Here is a 23,093-nt window from a genome sequence, read left to right as displayed (position 1 = left end):
CAAATTTGGGTGAAATCGGTTCACAACCACGCCTGAAATCTCGATTATCACTTTATCATGCGAGAGTAAAAAATGTTCGGTGACACCCGAACTTAATCCTTCCTTACTTGTTTTTTTTTCAACGAGGGTCGAGAGCGCGTTGACGACGAAACACATCGTCGACCGCTATCAACATCAACTGAGGATCAACACGTCAATAAAATCGCCGATTAACAGTCAGAGATCTTACTAGCATCATTGGAATATCGGAAAAGTCAGTGAAAACCCTTTTTAAAGATCTTTTTAGTCTATAAAAGTATTCAAAATTACTCAATTTTTTCGAAATAACGGCGTAGCGTTAATATCTGTGAAACAATGTTTTACGACTACGAGGATGTCATGAAACGTATTATTACTGGCAATGAGTGTCTTCAAATCTTCGCCGTTTGTATTCAACAGAGGAATGTACACTGAGACCCGCCTGCAGATTCTTGGTTTTTTTCGTAAACTTTCAGTTCTGCCGCCATTTTTTTCGTGTCTGAATAAGTGGATCAAAAAAGTTCCTCAGCTTTTTGTCTTTCATTTCGAAACATTGCAAGCAGCATATCTATCATATTTGATGCCTTTGCCAGATAGAGATAGACATAGGCAAAAAATTCTAATTACAAATTCAAATTTTGCACACGGCTACGATGAGTATCGTTGCTTTTCCCGTCATTTCCTTATTTTTCCAGTTACTAATTTTTGTCAGAGCTTTGACGATAAACGACAATTTCGCGGCAAATCGGATAAGTGCATTGTGCCTTTGAGCCCATCTTGTTTCATATAATACGGTCGATGTCCCCCATTTCTCCCTTTGAATCCGAGACTGATAATACTATTACCCTACACCAAGTATTAGATGTGGTGAGAACCTGGATGTGTTTCTACAAAGGTTGAGGTCTTTCTCAGCACTATCTAGTACATAAATATATTTTATTATTGTGCAACTTAATTCATCATTATTTTAAGTTTTCAGTTTCCTTTACCTATTTAGTTTCATATCAAAATAATTGATATCATATTAATTTTATTCATTTTAATTTTATAAACAAATGGCCCACCGATTCCAAAAATATTATGAACTCAAACATTTCCTCTCTCTTCAGTTCGGGATTTTTCGTTTTTCAATCTTCTGCTCATACTTATTTTTTCAACAAATGGTTTCAATTTTGAAGGTTCTTAAACTTCTACAGTTTGCAATGTCTTCTCTTTATACCCTGAACAGGCTACATTAAGTTTGCCACAAAGTTCATAACACCCAGAATGAAGTGCCGGAGACCTACGACATACATATATACAAATGATCAAAGTGACGAACTAAGTCGATTTAGCCATGTCTTTCTGTCTCTTTGGATATGCGGGAATTACACCCTAAGTTTTCGAGATATCGATTTGAAATTGTGCACACATGCTTTTCTAATTAAGAAACTACTCCTTTGTCGAAACGGTCGATATTGGACCATTATAGCATACAGCTGTCATAAAAACTGAACTGTAAAATTGAAGTGGTTGCATGAAGAACTCTTTCAATTGACGAGTTATCTTTAGGAAATTTGACATGGGTTATTTTCTACGATAATGGTGCAGTCTGCAATGAATTTTTTTAGATCGGATAATACAAAAAAAAACTTATCAAAATCGAGATGAATGATCTTTTTATACCCTTGCTATAAAAAATGTACTTGTGAAGGATATTATTAACTTCGCCACAGCTGAAGTTAACGTTTTTTTGTATTATTCCAAAAATTTCCCAACTTTCTAATAATCTAATTTTTAAATATTCGAGTACCACAAAACTATTCAAAGCATTTTATCTTCACAATGATTACGCTACTCTCAGCGTGACTCAGTTTTGTTGCGTTACACGAATTGGTTGCATTCGAACAATTTTACTGCCTCAATTTCGCCTTATAAAGTAAAGTCTCAAATATTAAATCATAAAATGATAAAATTACCAGCTTCAGAGCATCCAGTCACTAATCACACCATATTTACAGACCGAATAAAATCAGTAGATACTCAGACAAGATTTTACAATAGCAACACATTCATAAACATTACTAAAAGTGCTACAAAATTTAATAGGTACTCGCAACGATAACAATATATTCTACATCCACTCACACTGCAATTTAGCAACTCGACCGTAAGTATCAAGAGATACTTCGTCTAACGTTTTTATGCGCTCATAAAATATTAATGGTCATTTCCTCCATTTTACTTTTTATGCATTTAGAAGCAAGTGAAGGCTTTAGAGAGCGACTTGTGTCTATAGAAACGAAAAATACGCAAAATTTAAAGTGGCTCAAGCCTTGATTTCATTTGAGGGTACTTGTGTTTGAAAACCTTTGGCGTGAAGGACCTTAGAATAAGTTTTGCCGACATAAAATGTATGAAAAACGGCGTCGAAATAAAATACTTTTTAATGTGCCACATTTTTAAGTACAACAACAATCATAATTGTAAATTAATACGTAACACGTGTACCTTTGATATAATAATGTGGCATATTTGGGCAAATGGAGTTTGGGCACTTTTCCGCCAGCAAACATTTCACTTCGTATATTCAACAAGTGCCAGCAGATTTTGTTACCTTTGTCCACTTCCTCTTTATGGTTGTTACATATGTATTAGATTTTTTGAGTAAAATTTCTGAATAATATTGTATTTTAGCTTCAGTTATAAACATTTAGTTTATCCAAATACTGAAATATTTTCCTTCCCGAAAATAAGTTGGGAGAGAGGGGGAAATCGAAGACGTTGGAAAACAACAACCATATAATAAATGTAAATAATATACAAGTATTAGTATTGAATTCGTAGAATCTTCTTTCTTGAACTTGAAATACTGTAGTCTACCATGGCTTCCTGACTGACTTCAAAAGTTGATGGTCACTAATATGATATTATTCCAAAGCGAAAATCCCATAATACAACCATTGCAGAACTAACATCCCATTAATTATCCTTGATCGAACAATAGTTGGGACTAAATCACTAATTATGTTGAATTAAATATAATTAACTCGGTTATGGAATAAAATTTAGTAAAGCAGCTTAATTAGTCTATGATTTATAATACAAGTTAACAATATATGAAATGTGATTGCAATCCATTGAGGCTTTCGTCGCTTAAAGAATATTAGTATTATATTATATACTATATTTAGAGTTTTGTTCACCTAACGTATCATTAAAAACTAATGAAGATAGACATGGAGTTTTTATGGTACATTTAAATGATTAGGATAACAAGACGAGTTAAATTGGAAGTGACCGTTTGTATGCGATAGTTTATCTTTCTACATAAAATGAATAAAATCGGCTGAAAATTTTCCTTAGCAGAAACATAATTAACATCAAGACTCATCCGTTTGACTTTATGCCTATATTTATCATTATCTTAGTAAACTTAACAGAGCACATAATATTGGCTCCGTCTATACATTATGACAAAAAAGTAGACAGAAATTGTAAATAAAAAGCAAAATATTTAATTACTCATCAATACTTATTTTGTCACCTTCACACACATGCCATCAATTTCAGTCCTCAATGCCCTTATCATAAACACTTTTTGGATGGCCTTCAGCTCACCCTTCAAATAAAATATTGCCAACACCTGAACGTATTTCTCTGGTTTTGATGCAAGTTTCATGAGTACGAAATATTAGCTTGCATCCAAACTAGAACTAAATTAATATGTATATAGTTTTATGAACACCTTAAATTAACACATAGCAAACATCAATTAGCCGCTTCTGCTGACAAAGTTTAATTTTTTAATAGTCCTAATGACGTAGCCGCATAGTCGCTGAAACAGGAAGAAAAATATCATAAATGATGAGGGATGGAAAACATAGAATATAACCGAAATCCATAAAATATCATTGCACGATCCAATTTTTGTTTCAAACAGTGTTTACTTCAAACAAAATTATTGAGAAATATTTTTTAACACAAAACAATTGTAGATGAATTTTGGCTCATTGGTCTGCCTGAAAATATTTGAAAAAGTTCACGCCTTATCTCTCTGAGAATTCAATTATTCAATTCCTATAACAAAAATTCTCTAACTTCTGCTGTCAAGGAGATGTGACATTGAACCTCCTGATATGACTACTTTCTTACTTCTCCTTTTGAGATCATTGGAAAAGCAAAGTGTCTGCCAGATGATCATAGATCATCGCAAGATAAATATTTGTATCGAGCTCATTACTATGATACCCGAAAAGCCTGCAAAAATAATAAAAATGCCACAAACTGAGCTCATTTTCTTAAGACCTGTTAAGAACCAGTTTTAGTTTTTTTCTATTATGTATTTACTCAATGTATCCCAGAAGTAAATGTATAGCTCACACACAGTGGATTTTAAAATAAGAATTTACATAAAATTCTTTATGTAGATATGAGGAAACTCCTCTCGAGAAGTGGTTAATTTGTCATAAACGCTCTAATATTCGAGTAGAAAGAAAGTTATACTTAAATTATATGCTCTTTGTAGGGGGAAACATTAAATGAATTTTATATATTGAAATACTCATGTGGTACTTGGGCATAACAAGTGCCACCAACTGACTTAAGTGTTGTTACTATTATTGTTGTACTTCTTATTGCTATTGTGCGAATACAATAGTTGCATGGAATTGTTGGTGACTGCGGTTGATAGCACCGTCCGCGCTTTGCCAAAGCGCAACGCAATAACATGCTTGTCATAATATATTTTTATATTTATATACTTGTATGTGTGTTCTTGTATTATTTGAAGTATAAAATACTCCTTTCTGAGACGCACAGACCGTTTGACAGACAGACACTTTTCATGCAAGTGGCATTTTTCACTTTTTCATCCGCCATTCTAACTTGGAGATTTAGTTTCTATACAAATATTTTCCAGCAAGCGCACAGACTCGCAAATATATATATGCATATATATGTATACATACATACATATGTATATATGTAGGTATATAATGCAAAAATGAATTTATTTGAGTACTCTAATGCACATATGACTGCAGAAATTTGATGCCAGCGCTACGCATTTTTCTTTAAAATATGCGTGGACATTCGGATAAGTCCTTCTTCTTCTTCTTCTTCTTTATTGGCGTAGACACTGCTTATAGACGAGTTTACAGCAACGCGCCAATTGGAGATTCCAAATGCATCCAGGTCATTCTCCGCCTGGTCTTTCGGAGTAGAGGTCTTACACTTCTTCTGCTTCCCCCGACGGATACTGCGTCGAATACTGTCAAAACATTCATGTTTTCATCCATTCGAATGACATGACCAAGCCAGCATAGTCACTGTCTCTTAATTCGCTTAACTATGTTAAGGTCATCATATAGTATATCTCGTTCAGCTCAACGCTCTATCGACTGCGGTATTCGCCGTTGCTAATGCACAAAGGACCATAATTCTTCCAAAGAACCTTTCTTTGAAAACTCGTAACGCCGACTCGTCAGATTTTTGTTATCGTCTATGTATTTGCATCATATTAGCAAGACGGGGATAATGAGTGACTTAGAGATTTTGGTCTTTGTCCGTCGAAAGATGACTTTACTTCTCACTTACCTACTCAGTCCGAAGTAGCAATAGTTGACAAGAGTTATTCTGCGTTGGATTTCGAGACTGATAAGTCCTTAGTCAATCGAAAAAAGGGAAAACTTTAGGAAAGAAAACTGGCGATTTATTTTTCAGCATTGTCACCTATTAAGTCGAACACTTTGGAATACTTTTAAAATCTAATATCTTAGAAAAATATAGTTCATAAGTTCATAGAGATCTACAAAGTAGGCTTCTATGGTGGCGATATCCACTTGATTTGATTTATATTTCTGTCTCGCGAATGAACGTTTCAAGTAAATCTGAAAAAGAATGCACGGGATTAAATGTGGTGAATACGTTGAATGAGGCAGGTAGAAGTTCGTGTCATCATTCGACCAATTCGACCGTAGTCATGACGTAAAAACAACAACCGATCTGCAATTCAAATCAAATCAGTCTAATCACTTAGAATAGTTTATCCCTATGGCAATTTTCTCTTTCGCCAAGTTGTAGTTATAAATCATACCTTATGATTGCCAGATTATGGTGGATATCATCTTTCCGGTAGTTAAGAAAGTTTTCGCCTTCTTCAGGGCAGGTTTGCCAATGAAGTGTACTACAAAGTTCCTTGATCTCTGGGGTACACTAATGGTTTCATGATTCAGCAGCAGTTATGAAACGGCGCAGAAAGTTCTTTGGTTTTGAACTTAAGCACAGCTGTGAACAGCATGAGAGCTTTGAGATTCCTACTGCCTAAGCCATTTAGAGTAACTTCAATCGTCTTTGGTTGATAGTAGTTATCAGGGCGACTATGTGTCGTTGATACATTTTTGACATCCCCACCCAAGTAGATAAGCCACTTTGTATGACATTTTCAAAAATGAAAATCTAAGCACCGCCCGTTATTGTTCATTTTCAATTTTTCCAAAATTTGTTGAAGTGTCAGCTTTTATACGCGGTCAAACTAAAACTTCAGGTCCGATTGACCGATACAATAATAAATACCATAAGGCTACGCACCTATCGGACCGCTCTCGTACACATCTCATTCACATACATGCACATGGGTGTTGTCTTTGTTCAAATGTGCATAAGTTCGCAAATAACAAATTTATGCTTACGGAATATACTTTATATCACATACACACATACATATATACATGCGTGTACCCTGTGTAGGGCCTTTATTTAGCTCACCATGAATGCGCAGTTAAGTGGACTCACATCGTGGTGTGCTGACGTTGCCAAGACAAATCTGAGCAAACCAAATAGTACATTACCCTGAATTGAATGAAATAAAAAATGGAGAATGACAACTTGCCGGCTATGCTTCAGTTTTACCAGCCGAAATGAGAACGCTGTTATAAATATCGAAATGTACATTTCAAGTATTTGAGTATTTACTGAAAGCACTGGGACAATTTAGTGCGGATTTAGAGGTTTTATGCATTGGCAAAAGCTTCAATTTATTCAAACAACTTGAACTTTTCTTGGGAAGTACTTGAAAGTAACAAATTTTGCGGAGGAATGCATTTTCATATTAAAGAAAAACTAACAGATTTCATACAAGAATGTGGCCATGATCACGGTCGCGGCGGCATATTTAGTTACTCGCTAGTCCATAATTAAAGCTTATTGAGAACCTGAATTTAAATGTAGATTGACATAAAATCTGCACAATAGAAGCAATGACTATGGCTTGGCGTTTTTCGTCTGTTAAAAGAAATAGATCATAAAATTGATTCTTGAATTCTTGACCAAAAATAATACTGTAAGAATGCCCCAGCCTCCATATTCGCCAGATATGGCTCCGTTTGACTTTCTCCTATCTCTAAAATTTGAGATAACCTAAAAGAACCGTCGTTTTACAAGTTAAGATAGCATAAAGGCATATCTCTGAACGAGATTCCTAAAAATCGAGTGTGAAAGTGTTTAAACGATTAGAAGAAGATTTGACATTAGCGCATAATAGCAAGGGAGATTATTTTGCAGCCGACATTTTCAATCACTTAATGTATAAAATTTAATGAATATTGAAAAAAAGTGTTAGGGTTGACATTACAGAACCAAGGGTGAAATAACTTAACTAGACAATTGGGAAAGCAACAACTGACCAGATATTCTGCATGTACCAAATCTTGGAGAAGACCCGTGAAAAGACGATCAACTCATCTCGCCTCTTCATCAATTTCAAAGCTGCTTTAGGCTGCACGAAAAGGAGCTACCTTTATTGCGCTTTGTCTGATTTTGGTTTAACTCTGCAAACTGACGTTGTGTTAGGTCTGTCAGGATACAAAACGAGGTTTTATACAAGGCGACTCTCTTTTATGCGACTTCTTTAATCGACTACTGGAGAATATAATTTGAGCTGTATAACTTAAAAAAGAGGATACCATCTTCTACAAGAGTGTACCACTGCTGTCATACGCCATTGTTATCATTGGATAAAGAAGCGAAGCAAATGGATCTGGTAGAGAACGAGATACGAAATATCTCTTGTTATCAAACAAACACTTGTGACTTGGCTCCTACGTCACTGTTGACAGTCAAAACTCCGTAGGCGTGTATAATTTTGTTGACCTTGGAAACAGCATTAACAACAACAACATAGTAACCTTTAAAACTCAACAACTCAACTTCGGACTGAGTAGGCAATAATGAAGAAAAGTCCTCTCTAGACGAAAAGAGACCAAACCATACAGTCACTCATATTAATTTTTATCAAGAATTAAATCACGTGTGCCAGATATACTATAGCAATAATTGTCTCCCCAGTATCATTAAGAGATTAGCATGTAATTAAAAGTCTTTCGCCGCAAGAAGAAGCATAATTAATTTATATTACCTGTATATTAAAAGAATGTCATTTGAGGTTTTGATTTCAGTTTAGTATAACAGCTCTAAGTGTTAAGAAGCTTGTAAATCTAATTCCTCAATTATTGTAAATTACCTCAAAGGAAAGCATACTTAATTTACCTATAAGCAGCAATACATTTTCGCATGCAAATCCGCTTTTCTCTTTAGTAAGCATTTAATTTTCGATTTTCTCATTTCTCTTTTGCTCACTTCACTTTTTTCCAGTTGACAGCCGTCACTTGAAGGAATCCATTGAACGTGCGGAATTCTCATTGCAATTGGAGTTGTGGTTTGGCGAACAAAACGGCACCAGCGCATTATCATTGGCCTCCACACGCACCTTACAGCTGAATTTCCATCCAGGTCGAGGGCTCCATTACCATTTGCCGGTGCTGTTCGATTACTTCCACTTGGCCGCCATTAGCGTTGGCATCCACGCCAGTTTAGTGGCTTTGCATCAGCCTTACATAAAGTGAGTATTACATGGAGTCCGTGTGTGAATGTGTTGAATGTGAAAGCTGGGAGGCAGACTCCTGATCCGGCGGGCTGAAGCGGGGCATGTTGAAGGGCCATAAAAAAAAGAGGTTAAAGGGCAAAACCACGCACATTCCGGTTGTGGCATTAACACACATGCTGCTATGTTTATTTGTAAACGCGACAGCTTTTGGCCACATACAAGATCATTATACTCTCTAAACGACCTGGCTTGTCATGGGTGTATACCGGGCGCAAACCGATGTTGGCAGCGAATGCGGGATTTGTGGCTGCATTGCTGCTGGCTTGTGCACATTTGCTCATGCACCTGCGTTGTACTTCAAGCCTCTTCATATTTATGGATAAATTATGCAAATGAGATAGATCGAAAAGCTGGATTTAGAAATAATTTGATAAGAGTTGAGAATTGGAATAATTTTTTCATACTCCAATCAGGCTTCTATGAGGATAAGAACCACATATTTTTGCAGAAAGCTCGAAAACTTACTAAATTTTTAAAAATATATAGTAGTAGTTTAATCAGGCTTTAAGAGATAATTTTTATTTTATAACAGTACGTAAATTCGAAGAGCGAGAACTCAGTACAAGGGTACTATTAAAAAAATTTGATTCATCAATACAAGATACCGTGCTATCAATCAAAAATATGGTAACATGTCACTAATTCGTATTCCACGGATGTAGTCCGCAGCGCCCTGTTCCTGCCTGCAGAACCAAGAAATTACTCGCTAAAATGAAATTCTGCAAAAAAGAAGTGTTCATAGGCTAGGCGCTATTTTTAAGTGCATATGTATTCATCTACAAAAATCGTATCGAAAAGTTAGAGCATAGCTATAATCGGATCTCTACCCTCGAAGTTAAATAATAAAATCCAATTTTTTAATAAAAATATGTTTTTAATTAACGCGATACAAAGCTTTCAGACTGCGTGAAACACTGTCCATCTATATACCAATACGGTCACCATAAAAACATGGCGATCTAAATGGGAAAGGCCCCCCAATCCCTTGAAAACACCATGGTTAACGTTTTCCTGTTAGAAATATCTCACTACCGAAGAGAAGGCTCTTCTTTATCGGGTAAGGTTAGGATTAGATCGTATGGTTGATCTAAAATCGATTGACCTCAGTTGACAAAATATTTGACCTTTGTGTTAATCCTAAACTGGCAAACGCCGGGCAACCAAGACCGGAAGAACTAAGACGATGAGTATCCGACAGCAGCAGTCCGATATTTAGCCGCTCCACGTGTGAACCTATTAAACAGTGACCAGTCAGAACACGAACAATTGCAGCGAGTTTGGCTTTGCTAAGAGCTAATGGTTCGGAAGACCTCTTACGGTTCAAAATAAATAATAATAATAAATAAAATAATATCGCAGGCGCACAAATTCTGGTTGTTGACCAGCGCTTTCTGAACTCACTAAAGATGCAAAGATCCAACGTCAAAAGGCAAGCAAACATCGCTTCCGACGGGATATAATTGGTGTAAGGGTGCCAACCCTAGTAAGCTTGGCAGTTTCCGGCGATCCCGCTGTGACCGGGCACGCATACAAATCTAATATGCGTGAATAGCTTGAAGCTTTTGCTAATGACGTCATGCGCTCCTTGACTAGTTTTAAGCCCACAGTCAGTGCCAGTTGAGCTGCTCGGCTATCAAAGTGAATGCACACTTCTCTGAAGGATACTACATTTCTTAGCAGTTCATCTACTGCTATCTTGATAACAGCGACCTCCACTTGAAAGACGCTACATTGATTCAATAGGCTGAAACTAAAGTTGATGGAGATCTTCCGGCAAAACTACTATCCTACTCTCCCTCTTAACTTCGATCAATCCGTGCAAAAGCTCACTGCACCCCTTCTTCAACGGCTTCGTCATACACACAAGTCTGTAAGAGGTGTGTAAGCTTCTTTCTGAAGAGGCTGGTTATTTTCCGCATACTTTTTATAATCATATTATATTATAGAACCTATAAGGTTGACAATTCAGAACTCGGAAGGTCTTATTTGCAATATACGAAGCGACTGAAGTTTGGACTGTAATAGATTTTCAAACAAAATAAAAAAATGGCCTCTAAAAACCTTTGAGCATGTATCCAAGACCGAACACGTCGTTTCATACAAGTTTTGCTCAACTGAGTCTCAAAGCAATACTATAATCTATCATTTTGAATTAGTAAGTGGTTTTCAGTGATCCCAAGGAGGTAGTCAACCAATAAATATTGGAATAGCGGATACTTAACAAATATATATAACATGTACAACATTTCGTCGATCAAGCTGCATGGGAACATTCTCCAGAACATAAGAAACAGTCCAGTACTGAATGTGCGTTTTCTATGAAAATTGAAAAGTCACCTGTAATTGTAAAAATATAATATTACTAAGCACATGTACACATCTTCTAAGCCCATGTATGTTTTTGGTATATATGTATGTCTTTGTGCAACTTCGTGCATATATACATATAATCGTTCCCACACGTCGGTGACGGCACGTGCACTTATAAAAAATTAACATTCATGCCATGAGTGAATTCAAGTGCCGGCTGTTGTGTCTCATCTTGTCATCATATACTTATGATCATGAAAAACAGTGCGAGCCATTGCACGAATGACTGAATGAAGGCTAACAAGGCAAAAAAATATGGAATAGCGAAGGCATTTGCAACTCATTAAATCGCTTACACACACGTTTGGCTTGCCATGTGCCACGCATTGACGTTCATTAGCAACGCATGAAGAATGAGCGGCGCATGGCCATAACGGCAAACGTGCCACCACCCACTATCACGTCCCTGCCCCCATAGTGAGTGGGCAGCTCTCATATTCGCAGACTCACTTGTAATTTCCAACATGTGTCTATAACTTTCTAACCGAGCATGAATGGCAAGACGCATCCTTGGCAACGCTCGTCTCCCTAGTCACTTAGTCTCCTCGTCTCCTAGTCTCATGTCTGTCTACACTTCGACCAACTATTGCCCATCTCTAATCCTATTTGGTGTTTCCTTTCCGACCGACATAACGACTCACCGACTTCCTTACTTGTTTTGCAATTAATTTTAATGACTTAAATCAATTGTTGCCGCTGCGCTGCGTTTCATCCTCCAACCGACACACACTCACCCATATATACACGCCAATGGATCACATTCACGTGCCTACAACTGTACGCAGACGTCAAACGAGAGCCTTGCCACAGGTTATTCCTTTCAACTTTCCTTGGCGTATACAAATTTTCCGACGTTTGATGCTGAAAAAGTTTGTATTGCAACACACACACATACACCCATATACACACCCGCACAACTGAATAATTAAAATCCTTTGCTAATATGTTTATATGTACCATAGCTTGTGTTGTCTGGTATAATATATGTATATAGTTGTACAGCCGATGCGCCATTTACTACTCTCTTGAAGGTATCGCTCACAGAGGAGAATTTAGAAAGTTCATGTTTACAAATAAATGCGATTTGTTGTAAAACTACAAGTGTCTATTTAATCTCTTAAAGTACCTTGAATACTTTTAATCCCTTATTGAAAATTGGTTAAGTTTATTAAAATGATAACTGCGGTCGTTTTCGAGATATACCCACATAAGTAGACACCAATAAATCACTTGATGGATTTGAAGAAGTTTAATTTAAATTTAATTCAGAAGTATTATACATTTATTAAGATAGTTTCTAGTCTGGTGGCATGATTGCTCTTTAGACAGGGATCTGTGAACACTCCTACTAGAGTTCTCAGGGCATTCCTTTTGAATTTTTAGTAAAATGGGATGTTAGATCCAATCTGATATCAAGGCATCCTTTCACTGTTATTGACGAAACCCAAAGAGATTACAGTGATTTCAAAGCTGCAAAGCTGTCTTTTTTGACGGATCCTGCGTGAGTCGTGACAAGCTGTCATGATATTTTTGTTCGGTTTGTTTGACATTTTATCATGAAAAGACCTAAACAACGTTTAAAAATTGTTGAACTTTATTACGAAAACTCACGTTCTGTAAACGCTTGGCTCAACTTATGGTCAACATATTCGGCCTAGTGAGTGAACTATTTGCACCACCATCCCCATCTTCAGACCCAGCACTCATTATTGGATACTATTCGACGAATAGACAGAGAAGAAAATATAGTAACCCTAGCTGAGAGTGTACACAAAGACGGTGGAGAGTCGACTCGGCGTCGTTCGGACTGGACAACTCGAACTGGCGTATGGGACGACTTGGCGCGTTTTACGCCGAAATCTTAAATTAAAAACGCACAAAATAGAGCTTATATAAGAAATGAATCCGCTCGACCTCCTCAAGCGACATCGCTTCACTCTATGGGCTCTTGAAAAGTTCAGAGAACATCGGAAGTTTTCGAGCCAAATTGTTTTCAGCGATGAGGCCCATTTCTGGCTCAATGGAGATGGAGAGCAACCTGAAGAGATGATATTTCATCCAGAAAAAAAAACGGTTCTGTGTGGTTTGTGGGCCGATGGAATGAACGGTCTATAGTGATGCCGGTGAGAACGTAACCGTCAATTGCGACTGTTATAGCGCCATGATAACTGACTATTTGATGCCGAAAATTGAAGCTCGTGATTTCATCGACATTTGATTTCAACAAGACGGCGTTACTTCCCACACATCGCATAAATCAGTGGATTTATTGATAGAACACTTCGAACGATCCCGAATATACGATTCAAGCCTTGGGGCAAAACATTACGCATGTAGTACGTCACTTACCAGTCGAAATGCTAAAACGAATCATCGAAAATTGTACTCAACGGATTGACTGAGACGTAGCCGCGGCCAACATTTGAAAGAGATAATTTAAATGATTAAAGAATGTTCTTTCGAATGATAATAAACATTCCCCTTGAACTTTGCAGTTGCTATATTCTTCTTTAAAGTAGGAAATGAATCAGTCTTTACTAATATTATTCCATTTAGTCTCTTACGCTTAGGCACCATGGGGTAGTGAGATTAAGTACTTATGCGGGGCTACATTTTCGCTCTGCAAAGGCGAGCGACTCGGTATTAGTCAAAAATTCTTTGGAAGCGTATCGATATTACATACTGGGTCCTGTGATATCGTTCTATCAGTAATAAAAAAAAACGCGAAGTTTCGAGTTTGGTTTAATTTAGTTTAAAAAGTTTGGAATATCAGTCAAATTAACAATCATTTAGATCAAGCCTGTTTCCAGTAGTTTTTAGCTTCATGTAAATTGTTGACTTTTCAACTCGTTCCGCCCTTCTATTAACTATTTTTATTCTCTCTTCCTATCGAATAAAATTAAAATAGATTTTGTTGATACACATTTAGCATAGTATACCCCCCGCAACTCATTTACAGTTAAAGCATACTCGACTCATATACATCATATTATATGCCACTGTATTGTTACAAATCATTTTACTAATTTATGTTTTACTTCCCAAATTCTTTATCCCACATTCGAAATGAAACGAAAAAAAAACGTAAACTTATCCGGCCCAAAACTTCAACATTTCACATAATCGCCTCTTTTTGCGGTAACAATTTTACGACAAACATTGTTTTTGTTTTTATTTGGACCTCCTACTCATGAATGCTTACCATCGATAAATTAAAAAGGAAAACACTTTTCCGTTACATGAAACTCTGGTAAGACTCTATCCACGTTTAGTATCACAATTTTAGTTATTTTCTTTCAATTTCACTAGCATTTCTGGTTTTCCGTTTTGATTCATACTTTCTGCTGTTTTTTAGTTTTGGTTGTTTGGTTTGAATGCAGTTTTAGTACAACTTTGCCTAGTTGAAAATAAAGTCATGAAAGTAAAATTAGAGTAGTACAACTAAGAGTTTTGTAAATTCCAAATATTTTTTATTGTTGTTTTTCTTATTTTTGTTATTTGGTTTAACCTGTAGCACAAACTTCTCGGCCAGTTTGTTATTTTTTTTTTTTGTTTTTTTTTTTTTTTTGTAATATAACTTAAACTCTGTAGTCGGCATTGAAGTTGTTCTTAGAGAGCAACGATTAGCGATAATTTTGTGTAAGTGTGTGTGTCCCAATCAAAAATTTAAACAAAATCTGAGCTTACAGCTTCACTTAGTGTAAAAATTGTATTGTCACTTTTTGTACCAAAACTCATAGTCGCTAATACCCATACGTCTCTTTAACGCAGCGCGCCTAAAAGCTCGAAAGCTTGGAGCGGCAAGCTGAACTGTCGTGGCAGTATGTCGCCCGGTCCATTGGAGGCGGTCTTTTTTGGGCCGCAAATTGTGGGCACCACCAAGTGCAGCGGCGGTCCCGCTGGACGATTACTGCAATCGCGTCAAATACATCACGAAGTGTGTAGCCTACTGTTGGGCGCCATTGAGAATCTTAAGGTTACGCTTAACGAGTTCAGCGCAGTGCTTACGAAGAGCATGAATAATCAAATCGGCTCACCACCATTACGCGAGAATGATACCACGGAGCGTTTGCAGCATTTAACCGAAGAGGCGAAGGTAGGTTGTCGTAGCGCTTAAGCGAGGCGCGGTAAAATTGTAAATAATTTCAATTTTTTTCTACACAGCTCCACGATACCGAAGAGGATTTCGCGATTCGGGCAAATTCCGACATCGCACAGCTGTGCGCCGAGTGCATCATGTACTGGCGGCGTGTCTTGCTCGCCTCCTCGCAAACGGCTGTGCATACACTGCTCGCCAAAAAGCATCATATACTGCGTGTGCAACGCTTTGCTGAAGGGTTTTTTGTCAACGAAAACCCGCGTCACTCGGCGGCCGGTTGCTATGATAGCAACTATCAGAATTATGTAGCTATCGCAGAAATGGCACGTCGCAGCCGTTATCTACAGTCGCTGCCACCGCTACCGGTACACTGCACGCCGATCGATGGTGATGCAAGCTCCTTACCATTGATATTTGAAGATCGCTACGTCGAACCACCGAATTATACGCGTCGTCGCACCGGCAGCGAACCGCATTTAAATAGTCACGAGAGTTTGGTGAGTTCTTGTGGCAGCAACACAACGCCCAAACTACCACCACCGCCAGCAGCGAGCATGCTCGATAAGACACACTCAGTTAATAGCCTCAGCGGGCGTAGTACTAATTCCAAAGAATGCTCGTGTACCGTAAATTTTGACTATCAGAATAGTCCCGGCTGTGTAGCTGGCGTGCTGACACCACGTTTCGCTTTGGGTGGTGAAGTATTGCAAGCAAGTCTGACTATTTCAACCACAGCAACGGCCAAAGCACCGAATAATAGCGCGCTAAACCATCGACAGATGTCACGACACTCTGTTACCGGTCTGCTTGAGGCTGACGATGATACAGCGACTGCAAAGGAATGCAGTTACAATGCTAATAGCACGTTGCCAGCGCGGCACAGCAAGTCATTGGACCAACTGGATGGCACAGTCCACAGCACGCCCTCCTTGCGCACACACAGTCACACACAACAGCTCAACATGCATGGTTCCATGCAAACGCAATCAGATTCAAATTATAAACACTTTAGTGATGGCGCCAGTGTATCCAGTTTGGCTCACAAGGTCGAACAATCGACGACGCGCAAGCATAAAGCACAAGCTGAAGATCTCATGCGCAATATCTCCGAGTTCCGTCAGAAGTACAAGAACTGTGAAGATGGTACACGCTGTGAGACTAAACTGCATTTAAATGGACACGCTAAGGCCACAAATAATCCAGCTGTAAATGGTTGTAACCGTGCCGACGTAAGCACACTTAACCGGCAGTTAAGTACGGGAAAGTTCGATTATTTGCACGAGATACGCATGCTGAACTCACCGAAGCAGCTAACGCTATGCTCACATTACAACTCGTTGCCAAAATACAATGGGAATGGCTTGATACCGCCGCGAAACTCATATCCACCCATTAAGTCGAAGAAAATAAATGGCTGCATAGAGAACGAAGCCAAAGCCGCCAAGCATATAGTGACGCCAATACAACAACACACAATACCGCGTAGCAGCTCTTCACAAGCCTTACGTCAGAAGTCCCAAGGCGATGTAAGCAGTCAAGCAGAGTATGCGTCGACCATACCGCGTTCGGTTGAGATCGCACGGGTGCGTGTCTCCGATCTCAAAGAAATGTTGAAGAATGGTACACTCAAAAAGGAGTCAAGTAGTTCTGAAAGTGATATACCCTCCAAAGTGCAGTCCTCGAAAAGTAGTGACAATAAAATGCTCTCTTCACTTAGTGTACCATTTAAATTGGAGTCGCTGAATACGACTAGCAGCGAACAGAATACTAGTGGTTTTAGCGAATCATTACCGAATCTGGCGCCACCACCGCAATTCGATGCGAACACGGGACAAAAGCGAAAACTTGTGCTAAGCAATTCCACGTCGTCCTTGAGTGAAGAGAGTGGTTGGGTGTCGAGTCGGCGCAGTTCACTCGGTCCATCTAGTCCAGAGACCATTACAAATAACGAAAAAAACGAGAAAAATGAACAAGCACATATCAATGGTATGGAGACTCGCTTAAACGGCGAGCAACTACGTCTTAAATTACAGCAACTATTGGATCAGCAAGCTCAAAAGAGCATTAAAAAGCACAGTACAGCAAAACAGTCGAGTCAAAATCACAAAAACAATACCGCGAACAATGAAATATCGATACAACGTAAAGTCTCATCCGTAACGCTGAAGATGAAACCAGACTTTAACAGAACAGAATTGCATTTACGCCGCCGTCTGCAGCATTTAACGAATGGCGAATCCACGGAAACGGATGATTTAGAAATACCTGCACAGCGCGAACGTCTAAAACATGGCAAACACGAGAAATCGAAATCAGATTTCGATCTAGCTAGTTTAAAAGAAAACACACCACTAGAAAATGTGCGTGTACCGCCACCACAGCAGTTCCAAGATGATTTGCTGCCACCCGATGAATTTCGTGATCCACCATTGCCCGGTACACATGAGAAATTTACGACAGACACAACGACATCCATAAATACAACAACCATAATCTCAACAAGACATAATAACAATAAGAAAACTCCTACCACGCAGTCCGTAAAGCCGAAAATACAACCAAGCAACGATATCAAGTTGATGTCCACACAAATACCTAAAACAAAGCTAAAGCATCATCAAAGCTTCAATATCAGTCCAAAGAAGAATCAGAGTCGTCCGTCGCATATAACAACAGTGCAGACGCAAAATCTATATGCAATGCAAAAATCTTCGCCGACGACGACACTTCTTGCAAAACCGTCCCAAATAAAAGAAATTGCCACTCCGGATCAAAGCCTTTTAAAAGTCATGGAGCCCTCGCACGCTATCGACAACCCAGTCTATCACATATACGAATCTTTGAAACCCATCGCCACACCCGCCATATTCACAAACAAACCATTATTAAAGTCACACAGCATCTTGGAGCTCAAACATAGTCATCAGCCGTCGAGCGAACTCTACAACAATCACTGCAGATCAACACCGCATCAGCATATCGGCAACATAAACAATGGTGTTACGAATGTGACCCACAATGGACACGGCCACAGCCATATGCACAGTCATGAGCATTCTAACGATCACACCCTACATACGCATGCGGTTGAACTCACCGAGGACGAAGATAAAGAGAATACCAGCAACACACAAAATAAAGCCATAGTGGCGCGAACCGATAGCCAAAAGTCGAATAGCTCCAAGGTGTTGGTTAAACGCACAAAAACCGCTGCTGTCGTCGGTAGTGGTCAAGATGCCAATGTTTCACTTATGGAATTTGAAAAATATCGTGAAGAATTTCGCAAACAGATCAAATATACCGGTAGCATTTATTCGGACTTTGCTAAGCTGGCTTCCGAACTGCCATACTTTAGCATTTGCGATGAGTATCGCGCCTTTTCGCCCAACGGTATGCATTTAATTATCTGTGTTCATGGGTTGGATGGAAACGCCGCCGATTTGCGACTCGTGCGTACTTATCTTGAGCTCGGTTTGCCCGGCGCAAACTTGGAGTTTCTAATGTCCGAGCGTAATCAAGGCGATACGTTTTCCGATTTTGAAACAATGACCGATCGGTAAGCGAACTCTATGACTAAAAAACTTAATGAGGTGTATGTGATATGTATATCTAATTTTTTAGGCTTGTAGCTGAGATACTATATCATATAGAAACATGTGGTCTGAATCCAACACGCATTTCATTCGTCGCACACTCTTTAGGTACGATTATAGTACGTAGTGCTTTGGCGCGTTCGCAAATGCGTCCATTACTACCGCGTCTATACACATTCCTATCGCTGTCTGGGCCACATTTGGGTACGCTATACAACACTAGCGGTCTTGTCAATATGGGTAAGTTACCGAAGATGACTAAAGCACATGCAGATAGAGAAATAACAATAGAAGTCTGAGTCGAAGCGCTTTGAAACATACTTGCTACTCTTTTTATTCTGAAAAGGATTTCTCATCCTTGAATATTACTTTGTAATAATATCTTAATCGCATTTCAGGCATGTGGTTCATGCAGAAATGGAAGAAATCCGGCTCACTTTTACAGCTTTGCATGCGCGACACTTCGGATCTACGAAATACGTTTTTATATCGGCTTAGTCAGCGCAGCACCCTGCATCATTTCAAGAATATACTGCTCTGTGGTTCGAGTCAAGATCGTTATGTGCCAGCGCATTCGGCCCGTCTAGAGCTCTGCAAAGCCGCCATACGTGATAACTCCAATCTGGGCACGGTTTACAGGCAAGTCACATCAGTTCAGTGCTTGATTTATTGAAATATTAAACGAAATATCTTCTCATTTGTTTCAGGGAAATGATACACAACATAATCGCACCGATACTGGCTCGACCCGAATTGCAGTTAGCGCGTTACGACGTCCATCATGCACTTCCGCATACAGCAAATACGCTCATCGGTAGAGCAGCGCATATTGCTGTACTCGATTCGGAATTATTTATAGAGAAATTTTTACTGATTGCCGGCTTAAAATATTTTAGTTAACCAAGAAATAACGAGAAATTTACCAACTACAAATAGAGGAGAAAAAAGTTACGTATTTGCTTAAAAAATACATAGTTCGAACACTTGGTTCATATGTTGAACCCGGTATACTTAGTTGAAAGCTATTTTGTAGTCGTAGTTGTTGATACACACTTTAGAGGTAGTTAGGTATATTGCTGGTAACGGAGGAATCACATGACATAGAAGAGAAAACTATAACGAAGGATTTGAGAATTGGCTCGACGTACAAATTTTATGTATATTTATTTTGAAAAAAAATATTTTGGTTTAGGTGCTCTCATTGTTTAAGCTATAGGTTTCGAAATGGAAGACCTACTTATTCTACGCGAAGGAAAACTCCTATAATTCTAGGCAATTCTGAAAATGTTAAGCATTCCTGTCGAGATTGTTATCATTTTTAATAATCAGTAGCTTAAGACAGCTGACTTACTTTGGATCAAAAATAGATGTGGTCTTTGTAGAATCCGGAATGAGATCTGACCAGCTAAATGCTATTGATTATACCAAAGAAATTACGCAGTAAAGTAGGACGGAGTAGGATATTCATTTTAATGAGAGGATGTGAGTTTCAGCCCGGGACAAATTTGAGGAAGCAAAGCTGAATGCCAATCAGAAAAACAGCAAACTATTTGAAAAAGTATGCTTTAAGATTGGGGAAAATTCTAATCTCTCGAAGATAAGCTGTTCGATAATTTATAACGAACAGAATAATTATCGAAGAGTTAAAGAAAAGTGTGTGCTATTTTCATCAACCCGATCTAAAGGTACTTAGACCCAGAAAACGAACTGTTTGGATGGGTTATGACTTTTTAGATAAGGTGAGTGGACGTGCAAAATTTTGTCGTACACTAAGTAATTTCGTTTTATAGTGCAATTTAAGCACGATTTTTTTCTATATATTCTACATTTTGATCCAATATATTTTGCGATCTTTCGGGAGAGATATTGATTTCATGCTAATAAGAGTTTTGATCCTTGTAGGTAAAACACTGGTTCAAGTGATTTTTACGTCCTGGTTTGTGAAGAAGGTTGTCCCATCCAAAAACTTTTGCACAGACCGGAAAAAGTAATAGTCCGAAGGAGCTAAGTCTGGAGAATATGGCGCAAAAGCTTTTAGCATGCTATCGAACTTATTTGAGGTCTTGCATTTTCCTGATGGAACATCATACCTTTTCTATTAATTAATTCTATCTTCTTCTATTTGCAATCGTGGTATTGTTGAACAAAAGCCCAAAATAAACGAAACTTTCGGAATTCCATCATATAGCCAACTTAACTTATTTTATCGAAGTGGTTTAAGCTAATTCAATCTTTCCAGACCATGATCTCTTGCGCTTTACATTTTTGGTACAATCCACTTTTAGCAATGAGCTTCAAAAATTAATCACTTCTTTGATGTTTGATGTCGTTAAAGCGACTAAGCAAATTTCGTTCTGTAAGAATGTGAGAAACCTATACGACAAGTTTCAAAATTAATCCTACAAGTTTCATGTCTCGTTAGAAAAATTAAATCTTTCAGTAATCTCTCGAGTTATTATTCGATGATTTTTCTTAACCAATGACTGCACCACGTCCTGAAAGGAGCCTTGAAGCCGTTGTGAATAAAATAATCAACCAACGCATTTATTTTATTTACAATGTCTTCAAGTTTCCTTCAAGGACATGGTGCGTTCTCAAGGTCTAAATTGACTGGATTTCCGATGAATAGGGTCAGGTGCAGGTGGCAAGACTGTTGCGACATTAGTTCTACAGGTTGAATGACTTATGAGTACATTAGGGACATTGGTTTTTCTTTTTAGGGTAACCCAAACTTCAAATTACGTCTGAGTCTGGGTATTCTGCATACATGGCTACACAGCATGGGCTTCTGAATGCATTTTTGCATCATAGAGAGCTATCTGAGAGGTCGGGTTATTTTACGAGGCGGGGATAGAGGACTTGGAGCATGTAATTGAAGAATGCTCGATGTACTCGGACATTAGGGATCTGGGTGGTATGGGGATTAGCAGTTCTTGGTCGTTTAAATGTTGGCGGTGTGAACTCCACTAGTCTGAATGCAAAACAGTTAGGGTCATTTGCGCTTGAATTCTTTAGGCCGCGAAGGCGTTTAACCGAGAATTAGTTCTGCGTGAATGATGTGTGCGTGTAATGTGCATATGGTATCCAAGCCCTGGTCACCAGTCCAAAGCAGTATGGAAGACCGACGGGTATAAGTTTCGGCTACGAAGTTTGGGTGTAAACTTAATTACTGTACCACGGGGAGCAGCAGTTCTAGGAGTTTGCTCCAACCTGCTCATTGTGGCCTGGCCCCTCGGCGAGTATCGTAGTGATTTTAGATAAAATCCGAATGCGGTAGGAACTGACACTTTGTCAGTTGAATGTGGAGCTGCATTTCAACCGGGTGCGGAACCCAAAGTACGGCAGAGGTTTTAGATGGGCCTCGAACCCTACCAAGGTGGTTAATGGGTCCATTCCAAACTGCTAATTTCTACTGAAAATGCTAAGGCGCTGATCAAAGCATTGATTTGATCCGCTATGCTTTTCAGCGCCGTGGAATAAGGCTGTCGTCAGTAGGTACCCAGGTTAAACACACAGGATATTGTATGTAATGGCGATCGTCACGGCAAACCCTCGGTCTCTCTTTTTTCACCATTGTTGCTATCTGAATATGAGGTCGATTCTAACAGGAATTTCATTTGGTCAACTTAGAACGCCGGTCTTTTGTGGGTAACCCAAGCTAAAAATGTAGCCAAAATTAGAATTATATCCAATAAAAATCTTCTTTCCTATACGTGTATGACGAGCAAGTCTTGATGGAGCAGAGATTTATCACAGGTTTTGAAATCGTCGCCGACAATTACTCACACACATGCAAAATATGGCAAATGTGTGCTAAGTTGAAAAACAAAAAAAGAAACTTACTTAAACAAACAAGGAATTTTTCAATGAGATTTGAACTTTTTTATATTAAAATCTATGTATTTAATAATTAATATTAAGGAACAAGCAACACAAACATACATACATATATTAAACTATTTAGTATGAGAGTAGTAGTATTAGAGAATCTTCTTCTTCTTCTTAATTGGCGTAGACACCGCTTACGCGATTATAGCCGAGTTAACAACAGCGCGCCAGTCGTTTCTTCTTTTCGCTACGTGGCGCCAAT

At 38.5% G+C, this 23,093-nt stretch overlaps 1 protein-coding gene across 2 annotated transcripts in view; it reads left to right on the top strand.

Annotated features, from left to right (window-relative positions):
* Positions 1 to 23,046, top strand: part of LOC108965281 (protein FAM135B) — a 67,677-nt gene extending 44,631 nt beyond the window's left edge. The window contains exons 4-10 of one of the 2 annotated variants that reach the window (XM_018927580.1): positions 8,650 to 8,896; positions 14,532 to 14,561; positions 15,083 to 15,407; positions 15,476 to 18,966; positions 19,032 to 19,243; positions 19,402 to 19,642; positions 19,711 to 23,046. In XM_018927580.1, coding sequence (XP_018783125.1) covers positions 8,650 to 8,896; positions 14,532 to 14,561; positions 15,083 to 15,407; positions 15,476 to 18,966; positions 19,032 to 19,243; positions 19,402 to 19,642; positions 19,711 to 19,903 — 4,739 coding nt within the window. In that variant the 3' untranslated portion in view covers positions 19,904 to 23,046. The remainder of the gene's footprint in view (positions 1 to 8,649; positions 8,897 to 14,531; positions 14,562 to 15,082; positions 15,408 to 15,475; positions 18,967 to 19,031; positions 19,244 to 19,401; positions 19,643 to 19,710) is intronic. The other variant, XM_018927590.1, reaches the window with a different exon arrangement.
* Positions 23,047 to 23,093: the final 47 nt, after the last annotated feature.

The sequence above is a fragment of the Bactrocera latifrons genome, unplaced genomic scaffold (genome assembly GCF_001853355.1).
Source record: "Bactrocera latifrons isolate USDA-ARS-PBARC rearing strain unplaced genomic scaffold, ASM185335v1 scaffold_1, whole genome shotgun sequence".
Classification (NCBI taxonomy): Eukaryota; Metazoa; Arthropoda; class Insecta; order Diptera; family Tephritidae; genus Bactrocera; species Bactrocera latifrons.
This window is presented reverse-complemented; position numbering and strand designations above follow the sequence as displayed.